General features: G+C 50.5%; 1 protein-coding gene across 1 annotated transcript; it reads left to right on the forward strand.

Annotated features, from left to right (window-relative positions):
• Positions 1-1,768: 1,768 nt before the first annotated feature.
• GASK1A (golgi associated kinase 1A) lies at positions 1,769-21,031 on the forward strand. The gene is made up of 5 exons (XM_042043901.1): positions 1,769-2,238; positions 13,024-13,848; positions 17,407-17,529; positions 17,806-17,909; positions 18,476-21,031. The coding sequence occupies exons 1-5, from the start codon at positions 2,236-2,238 to the stop codon at positions 18,684-18,686; spliced, it is 1,266 nt and encodes a 421-aa protein (XP_041899835.1). The 5' UTR covers positions 1,769-2,235; the 3' UTR covers positions 18,687-21,031.
• Positions 21,032-21,907: the final 876 nt, after the last annotated feature.

The raw sequence follows: 21,907 nt of genomic DNA on the forward strand, positions 1-21,907 counted from the left end.
GCACAGGGTTCAGCCTCCAGAGCCCCGCAGATCCCTTCCCTGGCACTCACCCTGTCTTCGGACAGGCCATTTTTGTGCCAATGCCAATACTAGGTTATTGCTAATTACTTCATATTGCTAATTCTTTTAGAAGTATTAGGTTATTATCTGCCTCAGGGAACTGGCCTCAAGGGAAGTGTTTTAGGATGTTCAATGCTGCAGTGTCCAGGACAGGCGGGGATCAATGAGGTTGGTGGTGGCAGCAAGGAGGGGAAGCAGGGCTTGGTTCCTGCACCCCTTCTTCACACCCAAGGATGGCATGGAGTGGGGTGTGCTGAAGCCAAAAGCAGACACACTGCTTTTGTGTGTAACCTTCAAACCACTTCTTTTCTTAGCTATAGTTTTGAGTAGCAGTGGAAGGAGTAGGGAGATGTACCATATTAAAATAAGATGCACTCAGTGAGCCAGGAGGGTATGAAGGCCCTGGGGCACTGGGACTGGCACAAGAGCACACTGGGCGAGAGCACTGAGTTGCCATCACTGTTTACACCCACTGTGTTGCATCACCTTGTGAAATGTCACTGTGGACCATGCATGGTCAGTGAGCTAGAAGAGGGTTTGGGGACACAGGAGCCTCCTCCTGCGTCTGTCACTGCCCCCCTGTGCTGCCTTGGTCAAGTGACTTGGCCCAGGTTCCCTCGGTCTCATCCTCCTCTTTTTTTAGACCACCATATCTTCATTATACCTCACAAAAGCCAGTATTGTGCCTTTATCAGATTTTTTAAAAACACAAATATCAGTAAAGAGCAATGCTGATCTACCTGGTTTGTTTTATGGTCTCCTAGAGGAGGTAGTTGCACACATCAGGGAGCGGGAAAGCCCCCACACTTGAGACAGAGGGTTTCCTCCTGTCCCCAGGCTGGGCTGGTTGGGGCTGAAGCAGTTGGTGGTGTCACCTGCCATGGTGAGGGACTGATGGATTTTGCTTGGCCACAGTCCGGGGCTGGAAGGGGAAAGTTATATGAAACAAAAAAGTGCTTTGCAGCCTGGCAGCTGCCTGTGTACCCTGTTTGGCCATGGAGGGCTCTTGAAACACACTGCTTTCCAAAGCAATGCCTCCAGACCCTCTTCTCCCAGGGGCCTGAGGAAAAGGCACTTAGGATGCACCCTACACCAGGTGCTGGGTGAGGGGACTGTGTTGGGCACTGCAGGGCTCGGCATGCTGCAGTCTGCACTGGTGGGTGTGGTGAGGGTCCTCGTTCCCTGTGCCCCTCTCCTGGCTGCCTGCAGGCACCAGAAAACAGGTGCCTGAGCACCCTAAAAATGGTTTTAATGCATTAATACCTTTTAGGCAGATAAGAAATCTTCTCCCAGGTCTGCACCCACTCCAGGCACTGATGTGGCACAGCTCTTTGCTGGACCATTACTGAAAGGCAAAAAAAAAAAAAAAGCTAATAAAGACCTGTAAAGAGCATTTTCTTGAGCACTCATGAGCACACCTCTGGTTCACTTTCCTGGCTCTGGGGTCACTGTGGTCCCTGGGACTCTAGTGGTCCCTCTACTTGGCTGGCACCAGGGCCACTGGCAACAAAGGGGCTTGGGAGAAACGTGTTCTTCATGTATCTTCATCTCCTTCTGGCTCAAACTGGCCCTTAGTGTTAAAAAAAAAAAAAAAACAGAAAAAAAAACCAGAAAAAAAAAGCGGCAAGAAGGGCTTTTATTGTGAAAAAGAGACTTTTCAAATGCCTTCTCCCCCCTTCCCAGCCTCTCCACTCCCCTCCCCACAGGGAGGTGGGTCTGGGACGAGGCAGAGTTTGAAAACTCACAGCTGAAGTTCGCAGGGTGTCCTCCCGCCCAGGGGGAGCGGAGGCACCCGCTGGCGTGTGGTGACAGGAACCCAGCAGCCCCTGCAGTGCGGAGCTGGGCAGCGGGGATTGCGGACAGCCCGAGGGGCACCCCTGGGTGACAGCCCCCGGCCGTGATTAATGGCTTGGGGAGAGGAAGCGGGCTGATTAGTTGCTGGATAATTTTTTGGTTTGGTTTGGTTTTTTGTTTGTTTGCTTTTGGGTTTTTGTTTTTTGTTTGTTTTGTTTGGTTTTTTGCTATGTTTTAAATTTTTGTGTTCTGTGTGGGTTCCTGGTGTCGTATGGAAGTGCCACAGGCGGCCGGCACCCGGCTCAGGAGGTGACCGTGTGCAGTGTCACCCACAGGCGGTGAAGCACATGAGGAGGAGTGCGTCGGCTGCTGCTGCGAGACATGGTAGGATTTAGGGGTTTCCTTGCTGAGCTGGTAGTGGGAAACAACGCTGGGTTTGCCCAGGGACACCAGCCCCATGGGATGAGGTACAACGGGGTATCCTGGATGTCTCCATCCTGGGGACAGCTTGAGCGGGACCACTCAGAGGGTCAGAGCATGGTGAGGCAAGCAAGGCAGGGCAGCGCTACAGCACATCTGTCCTTAAAAGCATTAGGGATGGACCAAGCAGATTGGAGAAATGCACTAGGGATGGACAAAGCAGATTGTCAGGAGGCTCATAAAGGCAGTGCCTGGGGCTGCTGTAGCTAAAGCACTGCTGTCAGCCAGGGGGGTGATTACACTCCCTCAGCCAAAACCCACCTCTTCTAAGGGTCCAGGTGGCACTGCTTCAAGCAGGTGAAGAGCATGGAGTGAAGGCAGTGAAGTGCAGATGGAGATCACAAAGAGCTGCTCTGTGCTTTCTCTTTGGTCCAGACAAAGCATAGCATTTTCATCAAAAAGCCACAAAGTCAGCCAGTTTGGCAAGGGAAAACTTCACATCCCTCCCAAGAAATGTTGTGCTTCCCCAGCATTAGGAGGCTTATCCACATCTGTAGCATGTTCCAAACCTTAGGGTGGTGTTTCATGTCATCTAGTTTTAGTGCTCCAGTTTGGAACATCCCTTGGCAGACCCATCTGAGCAAGCATGCATCAGCTGAGCTGGGATGGTCCCCCCACGCCCTGTTACCACTGCCTCACCGGGAGACAGGGGGCTGTCATGCCAGGGAGCTTGCACTGGGGCGGGGGACTCTGTTCCTGCTTCGTCACCTCAACCCTTGCACAGCTTGTGTTGGGCAGGGATTGCAAACCTGTGATGGATGAGCTGAGGAGGTGCCTGGTGCTGCTGCCAGAAACTGGTCATTTGTGTCACTGAAGCATTTTTATGTCCTTGAGAGTGTGCTGATGACTCGGAGCCTCTCTGGGGACAATGCTGCTGTGCCAGCCTTCACTGGAGTGTGTGAGTGTATGTGCATGGGGGACACTAGTGTCATGCTTTACACTTTCCATCCTACAGTTTGTATAGGCAGCTTTGGTTTTCTTAATTAATGAACTTCAGCAGCAGGAAAAATAGACAAGACTGGGGCTCATGTCACCCATTTTGGGTCTGGAGATAACTCCTCCCCATCAAAGGGAAAAGCAAGGCAACTCTCCCCACACCAACCTTTTGTCTGCAGTAACATTTTTCTGTACAAGCCTTCGCTATGAGGCATTTCAAAGCATGTACAGCCTGAGCCAGGTACCTGATGTGGTCCTTCATGTGAGAGTGGGGTATTCATTTTTTGCCAGGATTTCCATTTTGCCTTGGAAAGGGAAGGTCTGCTTCTGCAGTCCTTTCCCCTTTGTGAGCTCCTGCATTGACTGCTTTGATTTTGCCCATCATCTGGGTTTGCTCTGGGCATCTGTAGGCATGACCATCAGGTCATGAGGAATAAATCCAGGCTATGCCCTAAGCTGATCACCTTGTTGCTTCATTTGCAGCTTAACCCCAAACAAAATGCTCAAGATGATTTTTAACTCCTTTCAAACTCGCCAGGAGGGTGACCCCTTGCAGAAAGCCAGAGGGATGCCAGCTCTGAGCTCCCCTGTGGGTATGGAGAGCATGCTTGCAGCCAGCTTCTTGTTGGATCCGGCTGCTGCACATGCCCGACCTGCCGCGGCAGAGAGTGCTGGGGGATGACTGCATTACAGAAACATCTTCTTTCTTCTGGCTTCAAAATATGCCAGCGAGTAGTTTCCAGTTGCTCTGTCGTTTGCCTAGTATGAGGCAGTCTGAATATGAGGGGCTGATTACACTGTATTAATTCTCTGGCATAGATTCCAAATGCCTCAATTACCCCTTCCATTTTCAATGCTCAATAACTCCAGTCCACCTGCAGCTACTTGCCTTGCCCTGAAGGAAAAGCCCCTTTTCTGTGAGCCTGGCTGCACCAATGCTTGTACCATGTTTGCTCTGCTTGCTCACCCCATGGATTTTGCTAGGAGAAGAAGCGGGCTGGGGGGTGGCTGCCAGCAGGCTTTTCCCAGGACGAGGTCTGTGCGACACAGGCAGCACTCAGAGCCAAATGGCAAGCAGTTTTCTTCCTCTTTTTTTCTCTTTCAGATGTAATGGCTTAATGGGAGGAAAATAGGGTTACCTTTCTGCAGCTGAGGCCAGGGCTGGTATGAACAATTCTGTTTTGAAGAAAGCCCACAGGGCTGAAAGGCCCCGCTGTCCTCCTCCTTCTCCCTCCCCTTTGGAATCCTACGAATGCACTTTCCTGCTCTCCAAGAAGGGAGAAAACCTGACAGTCAGCTCAGGGAAACCAACTGTCTGACTTGGGCAACCTCCACTGAAACTCCAACTAGGAAATCCAGTGCTACTCCTTGCCAACACCCCAAGGAGGGTTTTGTGAGCCCCCACTGGGCACCAAGCAAGCATTCCTGTTCCCTGGTGCTGGTCCACTGGTTAGAAATGAAAACTGAAAATAGGTGGATCAAAATCCCCCCTCCACAAAATATAGAAAAAACGTGATCCCCAGTAAAATAAATAAAACTGAACCAAATGCCAGAATGTGTGCGGGTTTTAGCAGCATTCCAGGCACTCATGAGCAAGATTGGCAAACTCATCAAGAGCAAGAGGAAATAAAATGTGATTTTATTGTAATGTATTTCTCCCCATATTGAATACAGAACACATTGCAAGAGGGACATGGTTTTCTAGCACCTCGGCTCTTTGCCTCTGTTACATGTGGAGGAGCCACAGCAGCACAGCCCCACTGGGGTTGCCAAACCAGAGCTGGTGAGCAGCCCAGAGGTGCAGCAAGAGAAGCCACCGGGGTGAGGGGAGTTGTGAGGAAGGGGGTCCATGGCTCCCAGATTCTAGCTCTTACATCCCTGGGTTTGGAAATCCCAAAGGAATCATCAGTGTGAGCTGTGGGCTGTGGCTGGGACCAAAGTGCTGAGGAGCAGGACTGTCAGTCCCAGAATGCCACGGGAACAAAGCATATTCTTCTTCCCCAGAAGAAACTCAGGGGGTTGGAGGCAGTTTATGTGTGGGACTTGAAGGGTAGGAGTCCAGCCCACAGGCCACAGGCTGCAGCCCTCCTCCAAAGCATCCCCTGTACAACCCCTCACAAACAAAGGCAAGACTGTTCAAAATGAGCGGGGCATGAGGCGCAGATGTTGCACAAAGGCAAGCCACATCTGTTTCGCTGGGGAAGGGGCCCCCTACTTGCTGGTTCAGCAGGCAGATGGGAAAGCTGCTCTGAAAACTTATGGAGCTGAGTGCAACAGGCTGGCCGGGAAACTGGGACAAGGGGAGGGGGAAAAGGGAAACCTGGCAGGATCCTGCACAGCAGTGGTGGAGTGAGGGAGCAACAGCCGCCCAAAACTGCTTCTCTACCTCCTTGACATCCCTGCCAGGAATTTCTAGGTTGTGCTGCTCTCATGTAAGTGTGAGGGTTAGAGGAATGAGCAGAGGGAGAGGATGGAAGATGAGGGGGACTTCCCTTATCCCATGAGGATAGCAGGACAGTTGTGCATTCAGGGCTGTCCAGGTCCTCACTGTTGTCTGTGAACATGAGATGCTCTTTCAGGTCCTCCGTGATCTGGATGATTTGGGTGCAGGCTGATATCACGTCTAGTGGTGAAAAGTAATGGAGATGTTTGCACATGCAAATGGCAGCAGACCTGTGCATCTCAGTGACATAACCTGCAAGACTGCCATCAATCTCTGGGGAGATGTGTCTCCAAGAAGTAGAAGATCCAGCTAAGTGCAAGACACTGCAGTAAAAGCCCTGACTCTGAACTTAAATAGGAGAAGGATGAGGCGTGTGAAAGCTTTTAGTTTGCTTACTTTAAGAAGTGTGGCATTCTGGAGACTGTTTATTTTTGTGGTGCTTTTTGTTGACTTCTGGGATTAAACCAGAGTGATCCTGAGCTGCACTGTACATAGCACCAGGATGAAAAACTCTCTGTCCATTCCTCATAGAGCTGAGTATTAACTGTCTGCAAGCTGAGATTTACACAGTGGGAGTGAGGAGAATTATGAATCTTTCCCTTTGCTCAGGGAAAATCACATGATTTTGGGGTAAGGACGGTGTCATCACAGGAAAAGCAAGTCCCTGCTGGTACCCTGCAGGGCTTTAGTCCACACCAGGTGCAGGACAAGGTGTGTGTCCTCTCTGGGTTCCCCCACGCAGCAGCCCTGACCTTGACTGCACCAGCTACACCCAATGTTGTGGAGTCCTCCAGCCAGGTGCTGGCCATCTGTTTCCTTCAAGGTGTGTCCTCTGTCTCCTGCTCCAGGTCTTCCATCTTCAGAGATGTTGAACAGGACTTTTGGGATGCTGGGAGTCTTGCCACTCTTGTAAGCTATGCCTGGAGAGGGCAAGGAGTTTATAAGTCCATATTTCTGCTGTACTTCTTTGGCCCTTAATTCAACTGGGAGCAGTCAGTGCAATGGGAATAGCACTGTTAAACAGAGCACCTTACAGCTATGGCTGAAGATTTTGTTCAAAATGGTCCTCCAGACGATGGATGTACGAGAAGGGGCTGTGCTCAGCCTATGGCTGTGCAGCAAAGAACCTCCAGTGCAAGGGGCCTCCCAAAAACCAGAAATAGTCAGTCTGGGTGGGAAGTTTAGAGCAAGAAACAGGACATTTCATCCCTGGGAAGCAAAAATTTCAAGGGGCTGATGCAGGGCCTGGAGCCAAAGACATGTCAGGTTATTACTAGAGGGAGGCTGTGGAGCTTGAAGGTTTCCAGGTTTTTATAATTTGCTGCCCCAAGGCTATCAGTGATAACTGGGAAGAACTGTGAAGGCAACATGATTTGAGAAGTTAAAGGGGGTATGTTGGCACCACCCCTTTGAAGTCAGTGCTCAGACTGAACGGTGCAAACACAGTTCATCCCTTTGTGCTGCTGCCAGAGTGCTGCCCTCTGCTAGTGCAAAGCGCGCTTGTCTCCCACTTAGGCTATAAATTACCCAGAGATTTTGCAGACTGTCCAAAATTTAGCAAAGTGCAGCATGTTGTAAGGTTTCATCCCAGGCAATTTAACTTGGTCATTTTCTGGTTTGGTTTTGGACATGTTGCTGGGAAGGTTTGTGTGCCAGCTCCGAGGACTTTGCTGACTCTGCAGGGAAGGACCCAGTACCATGTGGTGATGTGTCACATTTCCATCTCCCCAGCTTCAGCTGACCCAGTGTTTGCTGTGACTCCATTTCACAGGCTTTATGGGAGCAGTCCCCCTTCCCAGTGCCTGGCTTCAGCTTCCCAAGCCACTTGTGAGGGGTAACATGTGGAAGTGGGGCCAGAGGAGCACCTTGAGCAGACAGGCATAACCTACCTGCCACATCCCCATCCTGGAGCCAAGCAGGATGGTCTTCAGGGTGTCCACAGAGTGCCAAAATGCAGTGGGGTCATGGTTCTCCCCTCTGGAAGGGCATTTTTAAGGAAAAATCCTGCAATTCTGAAGGAAAAAACCCCAGACACAAAGTTGGTGTGGGTCTGCTAGGAATTGCAGCCACTTTGATGGATCATGAGGCGAGATGAAGAGCTGTTTATTCTTCAAGCCCCGTGGCGATGTGGGTGCAGGTGAGTGTTGGTGGAGCTGTCCCCATGTGCTGGGGGTGCACAGCAGGCCTACCCTCCTGGGGAGCCACTCTGACTAAGCCAGAGGGACCTTTGGGACTGGCAATTATCATTTAATAGCTGTCTATAGTAAATTCCCCCTCCGTGAGCCATCTATCTTCCCATAGCAGGATAATATAGGAAGGCACTTAGGCACTTGAATGATGGGCGATGGACGCTGCCAAGGATTTGCTTCTGCTCAGACTTGCCCAGAGTCACTCCAGGGATGGAGAGGTTTTGTCTCCTTCCATGTCCTCACCACGGTTTTGGGTCTCCTGCCCATATGCCATGCCCTTAACAAACCAAGAAAACCCCCTGCACAATATGAAAAAGAAGAGGCTGATCCACTCCCAGATCTGATTGACGTGCCTGCTCTCCCATTGCACTGGGAGCTGCTGCAAGCACCATGTGTGGGTGCAAGGCTCTGGAGACGTTCCCAGAGGTGGGGGGCAGGCAGAGGAGGTTTCCCACTGGTTTTTCAAGCAGTCTTTGTTAAAACTGGTCACGGCAGGCTGCACCTCCTGCTGCCCAGGCTGTTTTGCGGTTCATTGGGCGGGCAGCGAGCACGGAGCTGGGAGGGTGAGCACAGCCCTGTGTGTTGCACCCACCGTGCAGAGCGCACCCCGCTCAGTGTGCACCCAGATAAATGCACAGGCCTGCCTTTAACCTGCTCGTCAGCAAGGTTGCTTTTGGCAAAGTCGTCTGAGCTTGGGAGTCTACAGCAGGCAGGTGGCCAAGAGTGACATGGCCATGGCTGAGCCATCCTGGCTTCCTTGGGCACCTCTTTGGGACAGTGGGATTTACTGCTGGAGGGGTCTTGCAGTGCCGGCGCAGGGGCAGGAGCACTCTTTTGAATGCCAGAGAAAAGCAGGAATCAATCCAGTTTTCAAGAGCCACGTATTTCCGTGGCATCTTTCTGGTCTCAGGGCTGTTTCTTACATTCTTGGATAATGAAGTTTGGGGTTTGTTTTTCTTCTTTTTCAAACTCGACAAAGCCAATTTGATGCACTTTGAAAAGAAATTGAAAACAGGCTTCTCTGCTTCAAATCCTGCCAAGGTTCAAGCATCCTGGGAATACAATGTCAAGGATAATCCTCCCCCACCTCACCCCCAGCTACACTTAGAAAGTTTTATCTCCTAGCGTCAAAGCTGCACAGCTCTCTACTGTGCCTTCTGAGCCTGGGCTGTGCTGTGTGTCCCTCTGATGAGTGAGAGTATATATTATTTACTTATTGGCATCCTGGAACAAGTAGTACCTCTCTTAAGCCTTTTTATGGGTTTTGCCTGCTGGGAAAAGGACCTAATTTCTGGCAAAGACATGCTGTACTGTCAGTATGTCAGCCTGGCAAAGCAGAGCTGTACGTATGGTTTGCATTTCGGGCTGAATCGAAGCCATAGCTTAAACTGCAGCAATTTTTTACAGCAGGGCTCAGAGAAAGACTCTTTGGAAAAGTATTTACCCAGGGCTTGTAAATACAGTATTATTTCTGCAATGTTTTATCACCTAGGTTATTATTAAATTTGCAGTATCAAGCGCCAGAAATAACACAGAGACTGTACTTGCACCTTTTTTGTTTCTTTTTGTTGTTGATGTGGCAGGGAAACCTTGAACGGTGCTGGGGAAAGGAGCCTGCACTGGCCCTCGCCCAACTTTGCAGCCCGGGGTTTCAAGTTGAGGATGGGAAAGCAGTGAGGCTCTAACTTGTGGTGCCCAAACCCGAGCTTACTGACAAGGAAGACAAAGTGGGTTTGGACAATAATGATTCCTTAACCACTTGGACTGTAAATGGACTCGACATTAAAAGCCCGTCAATCATTGCCATCCCTTTGGCATACTCTGGTCTCCGGCTGTGGGTTAAAAAGGATTTTTCCTGCAGTGTTTTGAAGGTTCTCCATGTGGCTCCCACATGCATTTTCCCCCCAGGATACTGGAAGTTTTGGCAGCCAGGCTTTTTAGATATCCAGGGATGGTATAAGCAGCCAGAGGATTATTATCAGCTGGATAACAAAACCAGTCACCCTGAAAATCCTCTGTGCTGAAGAAAAGGGTTACAGGGGTTTTTGGTGAGAGTGGGATGGGCTGTGTCTCTCCAGAGGGGTGGGACAGGGGACGTGCTGGGAAAACATGCCCAAGAAAGCATGGATTGGGAAGAGACTTGGCTGGATGCAGATGGGAACACTGAGATTTACAGTTAACCCTACCCTTTGGGATTAATTCCATAGATATCACTTCTGTTAATTCAGCATACTTTGAGGCCAGAGGAACAGATTGTGAGGCATTTACAGTGATGATTTGAAAGGAGTATGGGTATCAGGATACCAGGATCAGCTCTTTATATGCCACAGAGCTATTTTACTATGGTTAAACTAGGATTTAGACTTTGCACCTCCCCTAAACTCTTGCTCAGGAGGCCAGATGGGAATTGCAGGTGTTTGGGAAAGAATGTGTGTCTGCACTCTACAGAATTTGCTTGAAATCTGGGGCATGAAGGTTTCGAGTAGCTGAGCTTGGGTGTTTGCCTGTGTCAGTTGGTGTCGGCTGTGGTTCCACAGCAAATCATTATCCCATCCAAGTGGGAGAGAGCTGGAGAGGCATCACAACCAGCTGCTTGACAGAAGTCCTGCTGCCCCTCAGGGTACTTGAGGGTGCTCATGCTCATGCCCTTCCCAGAAAGGCACCTAAGGCAATGATTTAGCCATGTAGTTTGATGCCTGGGACAGTTAATGCCAAGCCTTGAATAACCCTGCTGATGATCTAGGACAGGACAGCCCTCTCTGGACAGTCTTACCCTGGACTAGGTCCTTTCCAGTCTGGGAAGAGATAAAGCAGGGGTCCCCCAGCAGGTCCCAAAGCCCTGTACCAGACAGCCCCTGGTTCCTGGCAGAGGCTGGTGTAAGCCCTGTCTGAACAAAGGATTCAGCCCAGCAGATATATTTTGCTGCACTACATTGTATTTCTGGGAGAGAAGCAATTAAGTGAGAGCTATAAAGCTGAATCACTCCAAGTGCACCATCAATAGCTCTTATAAACTGCATTAAATCTGCTCAGTCCTTGAAAGAGAGGCGTGGAAGGAACACCCCTGTGGCTGAGGCCAGTGAGGCGGTGGCTCCTCTTACCCATCTCAGCTTATGCAGTGTCTTTGCAAGGGATGTGGCTCCTCACCAGGGGGCTGTCTGAAGCAGTCTCCCCAAGGTGAGGGCATGAACCCTGGTGGATTTTAGGATAGTGCTGTGTCAACTCATAAGCTCATGCTCTGGGGTTGCCTGTGGCAGCTGCTCTTGGGGCAGGAGTTGGGCTGGTGGTGGGTCCCTGCGGTCAGTGGGAGCCTGTGGTCCTAAAAGCCCCATGGCTGGAAATGCTTCTGCTTGCTCAGCTGCTTTCTGGAAGTCATTCTGGCTGCTGGCTCTCACCTCCCCAGCTTTTTAGCTCTTTTTTTCAAGCTTTTCCTCTTATAAACAGTCTCTTATCCCTTCTTTGGCAATACATTGTCCCACTGTGTCTGCCATGGATATACTTGTGCTTCCAAAATAAATAATTGCAAAAAAATGTATCCACTTGACCATTGCCTTGACTTCCAGTGTGGGTTTGGGCCGCTTGGAAATACCTGTTGAAAGCAGAGAAAAGGCATCAAGGTGCTTTTTGTGGCTCTGGCCTTCTGAAGTGTGTGAAGCTGCCCAAACCTGGGTGAATGAGGCATGGGTGCAGCATGCTCCAGGGAGTGGATTGGCTTGAAGAATCTCACAGTGCTGCCCCACCACTTCCCTCCAGCTCAGCCTAAATGGGAATGTCCTGTGCTTAGGGCAGCCCCAGCGCCATATGCATGGGGTTGCTTAAGGCCGAAGGGGAAATACGAATTTAGCAATGCAGGGAGGCTTGCACAGTGTTTACTTGTAGCTGCCTTTCCAGCCCATATATTTATTGAAGTCATGTCACAGTAGAAAATGTAACTAAAAGGAGTGAAAAAAAGCTGTGTGTATAAAGGTATAGACAGCAAAAGCTGGTAGTACATGTTTAAAGGCAGCTCCCTAGTGCTGGGAATCAGAATACTTTAGGTTTCGCATATAGCACAGATGATATCATAGACCTGTAACATGGTTTGGGTTGGAGGGAACCTTATAGATATCTAATTTGAACCCACCTGTCACGGGCAAGAACACTTTCCACTAGACCAGGTTGCTCTGAGTTTCATTCAACCTGGCCTTGAACACTGCAAGGATGGGACCTCCCCAACTTATCTGAGCAACCTGTTTCAATGCCTCAACACTCTCACAGTTGAGGATTTTTTCCTAATATCTAATTTACACCTACTCTCTTTCAGTTTAAAGTCATTACTCCTTGTCCTGTCACTCCATGCCCTTGTGAAAAATCCATCTCCAGCTCTCTTGTGGGCCCCTATAGTTGCCAGGAAGGTGTTGTAAGTTCTCCCTAGAGCCTTGTCTTCTCCAGGCTGAACAAACCCAACTCTCTCAGCCTGTCTTCATAGGGGAGATATTCCAGCCCTGCAGGAGTTTGCATCCTTTTTTAAAACACAGACAGTCACAGGTCCTGACTGACACTTGGAGCTGCCTTGCTTTTGCCAGACACAGCGATGGGCAGAGCTCCAGAGGCCTTGTCTCGGCACATATTGAGATATCCAAGCTATGGGTTCAGTGTGCAACCAGGATAGGAACCAGTGAGGATGCCCAGAGTAAGGTCTTAGGAACTGGAAAGTGTTCACATCTAGACAGGAATTTGCTCTGGGGTTTTTTTTGTTGTTGTTTTGGGGGTTTCTTGTTTGTTTTTGTTTTTAAATTTCTTGAGTCTTTAAAGCAGAATATTTGACCATGAAAAATTCATTTTCCATAGGATGATCCCGTATCTCAGCACTGCAGACATGGCAACCTCTGTGCGGGCATTCCCCACAGGGCTCTTGCTCTGATTTGCTTCTGAAGGGACTCCAGCTTATTGCTGGCACAAATCACGGCACCAGCCATAACCCTCCCGCTACAGTGCTGTGGAGGCAGCGAGTGCTTGTGGAATACCTCTCTCAGGGATCACACAAGCAGAGGGGCTGCTTCTCTAAAGCAAATGCAAACCCTGTTGGGGACCCTGCCTGCAGCAACACTCCAGCATCGTTCCACCTTTCTGTCCCCGCAGGCCCAGCGACCATGGCGACGGATGGGGATGAAGCCCCCCGCCCCAGCGGCTGTCGGGGTGCTGTTGGCCCTGGCCCTGCTGGCTCTCATCCACCTGCCCCAACCACCGGCCTGCTCCCCGCTCCCGCTGCCAGCCTCGTCCCCTCCAGGGCCCCCAAGGGAGGCGGCTGCCCCCCTCTCTGGAGGACAAGCCCACAGAAAAAGGCTCCCCATGCCCCTCACTCACCTGCAGCAGGAGCAGGCCCCTGGCCGGAGCAGGAGGCAGCGGGGGGTGGAGAGGGACACTCCTCCATGGCTCTCTGCTGACGACCTCCAGAAGATGCGGCTGCTGTCCAGTGGGCACGTGGTCTCCAAAACCCGCGTCCCTGCCCACGGGCAAATCATGCGGGTGGGGCTGCGTGCCATGGGGGATGCCAAGGGAGATGCCAAGGGAGATGTCACTCCAGCCAGCCCAGAAGGAGACTGCCAGGATGGGCGCTGTGGGCTCATCAAGCGCCCTGGGGACCTGTATGAGGTGCTGGCCTTCCACCTGGACCGGGTGCTGGGCCTGAACCGCAGCCTGCCCGCCGTGGCCCGGCGCTTCACCAGCCGCCTCCTGCCCTACAGCTACACCGACGGCGCCCCGCGCCCCATCATCTGGTGGGCTCCTGACCTCCAGCACCTGGAGGATGCCAACAATGACCAGAACTCCTGCGCCCTGGGATGGCTGCAGTACCAGGAGATGCTGCAGCCCCACAGACCGACACTGGTGGCCGGGGACGCTCCCTGCTCCAGCATCCCACACAGCGAGTGGAGCCGCCTGGCCCTCTTTGACTTTCTTCTCCAGGTAGGGCTGTGGTGATTGAGGCCACCTGTCCCATCAGCTGTGCCACCCAGGTTCCCCTGCGCCTGCACCTCTGTTGTCTGACTGTGGTCTCCTTCTGCTCTGTGGGGTCACAGGCTGTGGTTTTTTGGGATCTATTTTCACTTGTCAGCTAATGGGGAGCAGCAGAACTTTGTGCAGAAGCACTTTGGCCTGAGTATGGTCCATGTTTGGGACTTGCAGGGGAAACACAGGCAGGTTTCAGATGCGGTGAGTCTGTCCTCACGTGGGCGAGCTTTCTGCTGTTCATTTTGTGCAGATGCTGGAGAGGCTTGGGACATCCCTAGAGACATCCCTAGGGCATCCCTAGTGACAAGCAGCATGTCTAACATCAGCCCCATCACATCCAACCTCAGGGATGTGCTGCTGGCACTGGGAATAAGGAGCCCTGCCCCTTTGGACAGCACTGCCTTCCTCCTCCTTGGCAGTAATAGTACTTAATCTTCTGTCTGGAAAATCATACCCTGCTGCTACGAGGGATTACAACAGTATCCCAGAGAGTTATCAAGTCTTGGAGGGCAGAAGTGATTTCTGTGCAGAAAAAGAAAGCCTGTTTAGGTACCTGGGGGCTGCTTATCAGACAAGAGAAAACTGCCTGAAAGGGCTAGTATTAATATAAAAGAATGAAAGGACGAAAGAAAAAAACCCAAACTAATAAAATGTGTTCTCCTTATTCTTTCTCTTTGTTTATGGTTTGTTTTTTTTCTTTTTGTGAAGCCTGACCATTAATCTTTATAAACTCAACTATGGCTGGCAGAGGTGGAGCAGTTCTGGCTGGGCTTGGAAATATTTTAGCTGAAACAACCAGAGAAATGAGAAGATTAACCAATCCCCTTCCCTTCCCCAGGCCAAAATGCCGCTGAGTGCAGTGGAATGGCCAAGACTGCAGGAGAAAGTATCTAGCTCTAAGGAGAGTTCTTCTTCATGGGCTGAAACAATGCAATGATAAATCCAAGGGCAATCCACAGGTTCTCCTCAATAATTCTAATGGAATCCTCCCATGCATAAAAGTCACATAAAGGTAAAGAGTCTGTGGGATATTACAGAAGTGGAGTAGCATCTTTCAGAAATGGCTTTAGCATCTCACACCCCTGCTGGGGAGGGAGAAGTTGTGAGATCTGAGTGCTGTTGTACATTGGCATTGAAATCTTGGTAGCTTTCTCCAATTGCTCTTAAAATTGGGCTTCTTCTGTGTTGATTTCTCTTGGTGTTTGCTGTAAGGGAACCCCTCACTATGCACAAAGTTTTACTGGGAGCAAAATGCTGAGCCTGGTAGAAAAGAGGCTACTGCTGATGGCTTTGTCCTGCTCTTTGAAGAGGGTCAAAAGCAAATCAACTCTGCAGCCACATCCCTGTCCTGGGACACCCTCTTCCCAGCCAGGGGGAGAGCAAGGAATCTTTCCCCAGGGGATGGCATCCGGGGTTGTATCATAACTAGAAAAACCTGTCAGAAACAAGGGGCTGCCCCAGGGTGGGCATAAGAGTGGCTGAAGATGAGCTTCTCACAGGGTTTGAGCTTGGGTGGGACAAGGTGTGGCTCATGTATTTGTGTTCTCACAATAATACCAAAATTCCCATGAATTAGAGCTGTTTAAGCTCTGGAAAGAAGAAATTAATACCAAAAAAAAATCAGGCAAGGGCTGGCAGAGGGAGAGCTTGTCAGCATGTCAGAGCACTCTCAGCATTTCCACAGCCATCTGATGCCTCTCCTGGGGCTTTACTTGAACACCAGATCTGCCTCCACCTCACACCTCTGTGGGTCCAGCACCAATCCCCCTTGGTTTCACAGGTGCTTGTGGGTGGGTGAGTGGAGAGCTGAGCCTATTTAATGTCCCTGTAAGTTATCTCAGGTTGTCTTCACCTTCTGTGCAGCCTGCAAAATTACATAGCAGGTGAGAGAAACTGGCGTGCTGAGCTTTCCAGTAGGCAGATCAAGGAGATGTGTGGACGAAATGTGATATTTTCTTCTGTTTCCATGTGTTTTGTGACAAGATGCTCAAGCCCTTTTTAACTGGAGTGTCTCCCAATGGAGAAATACTGACCTGAGTGCTTCATTAAACTTCTGAAAACAGAGAGGTTTAAGAGGCTCCAGTGTGGGACTAATCCTTCTTCTCAAAGGGTTATGAATGGAATGGCCATGGAGATCACAATTCATGTTTCCTGCAGCATCTTCTCCAGTGCTTGGTCAGTGTTTGGGTTCAGACTGAACTCTCTGTCAAAGTACATCCTGTAATTGTTAAGTTGTGCTAATTACCAGGGTGAAGGCAATAGACAGCCACTGTGGGTCACTTGGCTTCTGTCTTATTGTCACCTGTAGATCCCTTCTGGCTCACCTGAGATCTGCTCCAGCCCTCCCAGTGGCTCCAGGAGCCTCTCTGCACCCTGAGCCCTGCCTCCTGGTCTGGCACCAGCAACACTGAGCAATTCAGCAAGTCGGACATTTTCATGCTGCAACCACAAAATAGATTTATTTTCTATTTTATATTTTATATTTTATATTTAATATATATTTATATTTAATATATATTTTATATATATTTAAAGGAGCATATATCTATATATATATCTCGGAGGGTTTTTTGTAAACAGGCCTCGAGAGCGGGAGGAGGTGAGGCAGCTCCCCTACAGGGTCATGTCAACACGCAGCCATGGGGAGGTCTGTTGACAGCCAACAAGGTCCTGTCTGCCCCACAAACCACCCCAGAGGATGTACCAGCTCCTTCTGACAAAGCTGAGGAAGTTCCATAAACACTGAGGCCGGGTCTGACAGAGATTTATGTCTTTTATAAGCCCTTCATTCCTCCAAGGTTGTGGTTGAAACACTGGAAGTTGCCAAGCACCATCAGGGTTTCTGCAGGGAACTGGGCTGGGAAGCAGGAGGTTTGACAGCCTGGACAACATGGAGCCTTAGCAGCACCTGCAAATGATTAAATGCAAATGTAGCTAAAACAAGTCACTGTGGCCCAACTTAAATGTCAGGCATGCTCTGTGTATGCACAGGCCACTTTTTCCCTTGCTGATACTTTTCCATTCATCTTTCCATTGAGAGCTTCTCAGGTTACCATAGGGATGGATGAAAGGTTGCATGTGTGGCAGGAACCAGATGAAACCATCATCCAAAGCACCAAGACTTGGAAAAATAAATTCTTTTTGAGGTTTCAGACTCTAGGTTTCCTTGGGTGCTTTTGCTGGTTTTGTTAATTCATTCATCATCATGTACGTCTTCCCTTCATTTCAGCTGGAAACACAACCCCTTCACTCTGTGCAGATACAGAATGTGGAGGTACCAGGTATCTGAACTGCATCCGAAAAGCCTGTCACCATCACCTTTGTCATCACCTTCTTCATGCCAAAGGGGTTTTGCATGTGTGCTCCCATTCCTCTCACTCACCAGCGTATGCAGCTTTTCCATTGCACATCTGCTGAGGATCCCTAGAAATGTTTTATTTTCCTCTGTACAAGAACAGGACCTCCCCATCCCAGGCACATCTCCCTGCTAAGGTTCCCAAATGTCTCCTGCAGGTTCATGACCGCCTGGACCGCTACTGCTGTGGGTTTCAGCCAGATCCCTCTGAGCCCTGTGTGGAGGAGATGCTCCATGAGAAGTGCCGGAATCCAGCAGAGCTGGTCCTGGTCCACATCCTGGTATGCCTCCCTGCTGTCCAAGGGCTGCTCTGTGGCTAACATGAAAGTGCCTGGGAGGCACTTGCAGGGCTGAGGTGGTAGCAAAGGGAATGTAGGTCCCATGGTGATGCTGGGTCCCTCGTGGGAGGTGTACCTGGGCATGGAGAGACCTAGACTTGGGCATCTGCTTTCCCCCAGATGCTCTCAGGCTTTCTCACTGCATTAAGAAGCAGCCTAAACCCCCACATTGGTGGGTCTCTGCAGTAAGTGAACTTCTCCTTCCCATCCTGCTGGCAGATCCGGAGGAGCGCGCCGTCCCGCCTGGTGTTCATCGACAACGCGGGGAGGCCACAGCACCCCGAGGAGAAGCTCAACTTCAGGCTCCTGCAAGGCATAGACAGGTAGCAATGTGTAGTGCTGGGCGAGGGCTGAGCTGGCACACACGGGATGTCCAGCAGCCCTGTGTGTTCTCACCTTCTTGCCACTCCTGGCTGCCCTGGTGGGCCACCCCTGTGAATCAGAGCCACCTCCCACCCAGAACAGGGTGGGGGCGTAGGCCCACAAAAGCATCCCATGTGCCCCTGCCCTGAGACTAACTCTTTATCCTGCTCTGGATGGCTGATGGCAGGCTCCAAAGCCTATTTCCCCTCTTTAATTGGCAGCTGCACAAAAATAATGAATAATCAGGTATTTCAGCATTTCTTGCGCCATTGCCCATGAGGCATTTTGGCATGCTAGAGGCCTCTTGATTTGGAATTTGTTTGGATCCGTGTCTGATGGAGCTATCCTGTGTGCTCACCATGGGCAGAGTTTTAATCAGGAGGCTCCTCATCCTGCGTTCCTCTGGGTAGATGCGCATTTCCCCTTGAAGCATCTTTGCTTGAGTGCCCCTCTGCTCCTTTCCTCTCTGCTCAGCCTTCCCCGGATAACCCCTTCCCTCCCTGTCTCTTCTGCTCCTCCACTGCAGCTTCCCAGCGGCGGCGGTGGCCACGCTGCGGTCGGGCAGACTGCAGAGCCTTCTGCTGGAGTCGCTGCGCCTGGACCGGGAGCTCTGGGAGAGTCAGGGCGGCGCCGGGGGGCTGAGACCCCTGCTCCGCACCATTGACAGGCGGGCACGCGTCCTGCTCCGCCACATCCGGGAGCACAACCTGACGCTGTTTGAGGACTCGCCGCGCTGAACCGACCGCCGGCTGGCTCAGAGTCCCTGCCTTGCACATCCCAGCGGCCATGGATGGACCTCATGCCCTCGGCATGGATGTTGTGAGGCTCCGTGCTGGTGCTTGGCTCTCTGCAAGGTGTTTCCCCCCCCACCTTGTAGGATGCTCTGGAGAAGCAGATGGAATCACAGGGAGTAGGAAAGATGGGGAGGAGATGTCTCCTAAGACAACCCACAACTGCTTGAGAAAGGCAACAGCCATCAGCATGGATTTTCAAAGGAAGGGCACATCCATGAGGTTTTTTGAGTGCCTTCACTCACACACACACAAACACACAGCAACTGTGAAAGCTGGAGGCTTGGACAGTTGAACAGCTGGCAGGGACCCTGGGAAGAGTTAAAGAAGCAGTGGAAGAAGTCACTGGCAGCCTTTCCAGGTTTGTACTGGGCTTTTTCATGATGCCTTCACTATTTCCAAAACATCCCAGGCAGAGAGGCAGGGGGAAAGCAGAGGGGAGCTTTCTAAGTGGATTAAGCAAAGACAAGACACTAGAGCTGAGCTCTGCCTTACTCCTAGGCACACATCTCCTCTTCTGCAGGGGGAGACTGAAGCCTGAAGCTGGACTAGGCAGGACCCTGGAGCTCAGCAGCACTGGGCAGCAGCTGCCCTCATGTAGCCCATGGTACCATCCCTGGTGAGAGCCATGTGCCATGATCCATGCATGTACCCTGGTAGGCCTGGGCTGCTGCCAAGGCATGCTCTCAATGTTGGATTTGAAGACTTAAATCTCTCATTCACTCTTTCCCTTTGCTGTCAGGGGATGAAAGGCAAAACTACCCCACTTCTGAAAAGCACTCCTGGCTGCTCTCTTGGGCATAATTGCACGTAACTCTTCCCCAGGATTGCAGAAAAATGTTTTAACAAAAATGCCAGGCTATTTTAGCAGAAGGCAGTCGAGTGCAAAATGCTTTCTGAGCATGCTGGCACCTCTGGCAGAGCCCATCCGGCTCCTGTCACCCCTCAGGCTCTTGCCCAGCAGCCTGCTGTGATAAAGCACAGCAGCATCCCAGCTAGGCAGGTCCTCAAGCCAGAGCTGAGAGATAGTTCAAAATCAAAATGAACAGGAGGAAAAAAAGATGCCGGGATGGGCTCTATCATTCCCTGCAGTGTTTCCCACCTGATGCATGCAGCCAGTGTTTGCATGCCCGGAGCAGTCAGTTCCTGGCCTGTGGGTTTATGGTTTGCCACCAGAAGGCTTTTTAAAGGGGCCTCTGGGAGCAGCCCTCCATTTCTCCATTTCTCCAGTGTTACAGGCAGAGCTTCCATGCTTCAGGCACTCAGATTCACTTGTGCCTTTGGAAAGTGTCAGTGAGACTGGCATGGGTGCCCAGCTGCACCATGGTGCAGCTGTCCCATTGCAATAGCTTTGGAGAACACGGCCACCCATGCAGTGGGCGAGGAAAAGCTGGGTATGGGTACCTTCCCTGCTCCATCCTTCTCAGCACTACATCAATTTGAGAGTGTGCAAGGGGATGCTTTAACACCCATGCTGATAAGCACAATCAATTACCTTTTTTCCTTCTTTTCTCTCTTGCTGGAGAGAGGGTGAAGCGAGATGTGGGTGACATGAATCAACAAGCAGGCATGAGTGCTCTCAGGAAGCATCAGCACTCAGCATCACAGGCACAGCAGCATCCAAAGTGCCATCAGCTTGTTCCTGGAGTCCTGCCCTCCAATTAGCCAGGGAGAGCCTTTCCCCCAGCACTCTCTCCACCCTGTGAGTTATCATCCCATTTGCTGCACCATGGGATGGATGGGTCATGGAAGCCCCAGTAAAGCCTGAATTGTGGGGATTTATTACAGGGAGGTGAGCTTAGCTCGTAAGCTTGGAAGAGAACAAAATAACTCATCCTGGGTCCTATGAAAAACCATACCCAGGCATGGCTGTGTAAGAGTACAGGATACGAAATGTAACATGATTAAATCCAAAAAATATGCTGTGAAAAACTGTGAGGTAACAAGAGCATTAGTTAGGATGTGCAGCATCAGTCAGAGTCGTTTTTTCTCATTAAAGGGAGACATTTCATTAAAAGTGAGGTTTTCATCCCATGTAAGCCAAGTTCTCAGCAAGAATCAAGAGACAGGTGTGGTGTCTGCACAGTGGCCAAAGCTGTGGACTTTGCTGTGCTGGACCAACAGCTTTGCCTTGCCTCTGGTTGCATCTGCTCAGCCTTAACATTGCATAAAGTAGTGGGGCTTTTTTTGCGTTTCTTTAGTTGTAACATGAGTTTGCTGGCTAAGCACGTGTGGGAACATCTGTAAGCAGTAATACATGTGAATAAAAATCCCTCGTGATTTAACAAAGAGCCACGTATGGATAAATGAGAGAAGCAAAAGCCAAGATCTTGCTGAGACTGATCATTAATCTTCTCTAATTAGTCCATTTTTCCATGGGCTTGCCTATGTAACCAGCACAGGCTCTGCATGGCGGTCATGGCTGTTCAGAGGAATCCTGTGGACTGCTTGTGTCAGCCTTTACCACGTCGTATTGGGTTTGGTTTGTTCCAGCTATCAACGTGTCATATTTCCTATGATAAACTTACTTTTGTGGTTATAACTACTTCATAGTTACAAATATTCATGTGGGGCCATGCTTGACAAACAAGATTTCATCTGAGCAGGGATGCTGTTTTACCAAATTTTACTGCACATCATCATGGACTGTGTTGAGGTGTGGTCACAAAAAAAGATTGTCCAAACCGGCTGCAGGATGGCTTTGTCTTTAAGAAGGCAGTGGCAGCAGCAGCTAAGCAAAGGAAAAAGCACTGGAGAAACAAGGGCTCCTTGACGGGGGAAATCCCTGCAGCACCCTCCTGCTCACCCTTGGCACCATGGGAATGTGCTCTGAGAACAGCATTTGGGAGCATGGGCATGTACCTCCACAGAGCTCCATCAGGAGGGAACTCCTTCACAGGATCACAGAATCACAGAATCACCAGGTTGGAAGAGACCTCTAAGATCATCGAGTCCAGCCCATGTCCTAACACCTCAACTAAACCATGGCACTGAGTGCCACATCCAATCTTTTTTTAAACACATCCAGGGATGGTGATTCCACCGCCTCCCTGTGCAGACAATTCCAGTACTTCACCACTCTTTCCATGAAAAACTTTTTCCTGATATCCAACCAATATTTCCCTTGGCACAGCTTAAGACTGTGTCCTTCATTCCGCAGTGATCCG

Source organism: Corvus kubaryi, unplaced genomic scaffold, assembly GCF_017639235.1.
Source record: "Corvus kubaryi isolate FWS band 111438036 unplaced genomic scaffold, C.kubaryi_AGA036_p1.0 37398, whole genome shotgun sequence".
NCBI lineage: Eukaryota > Metazoa > Chordata > Aves > Passeriformes > Corvidae > Corvus > Corvus kubaryi.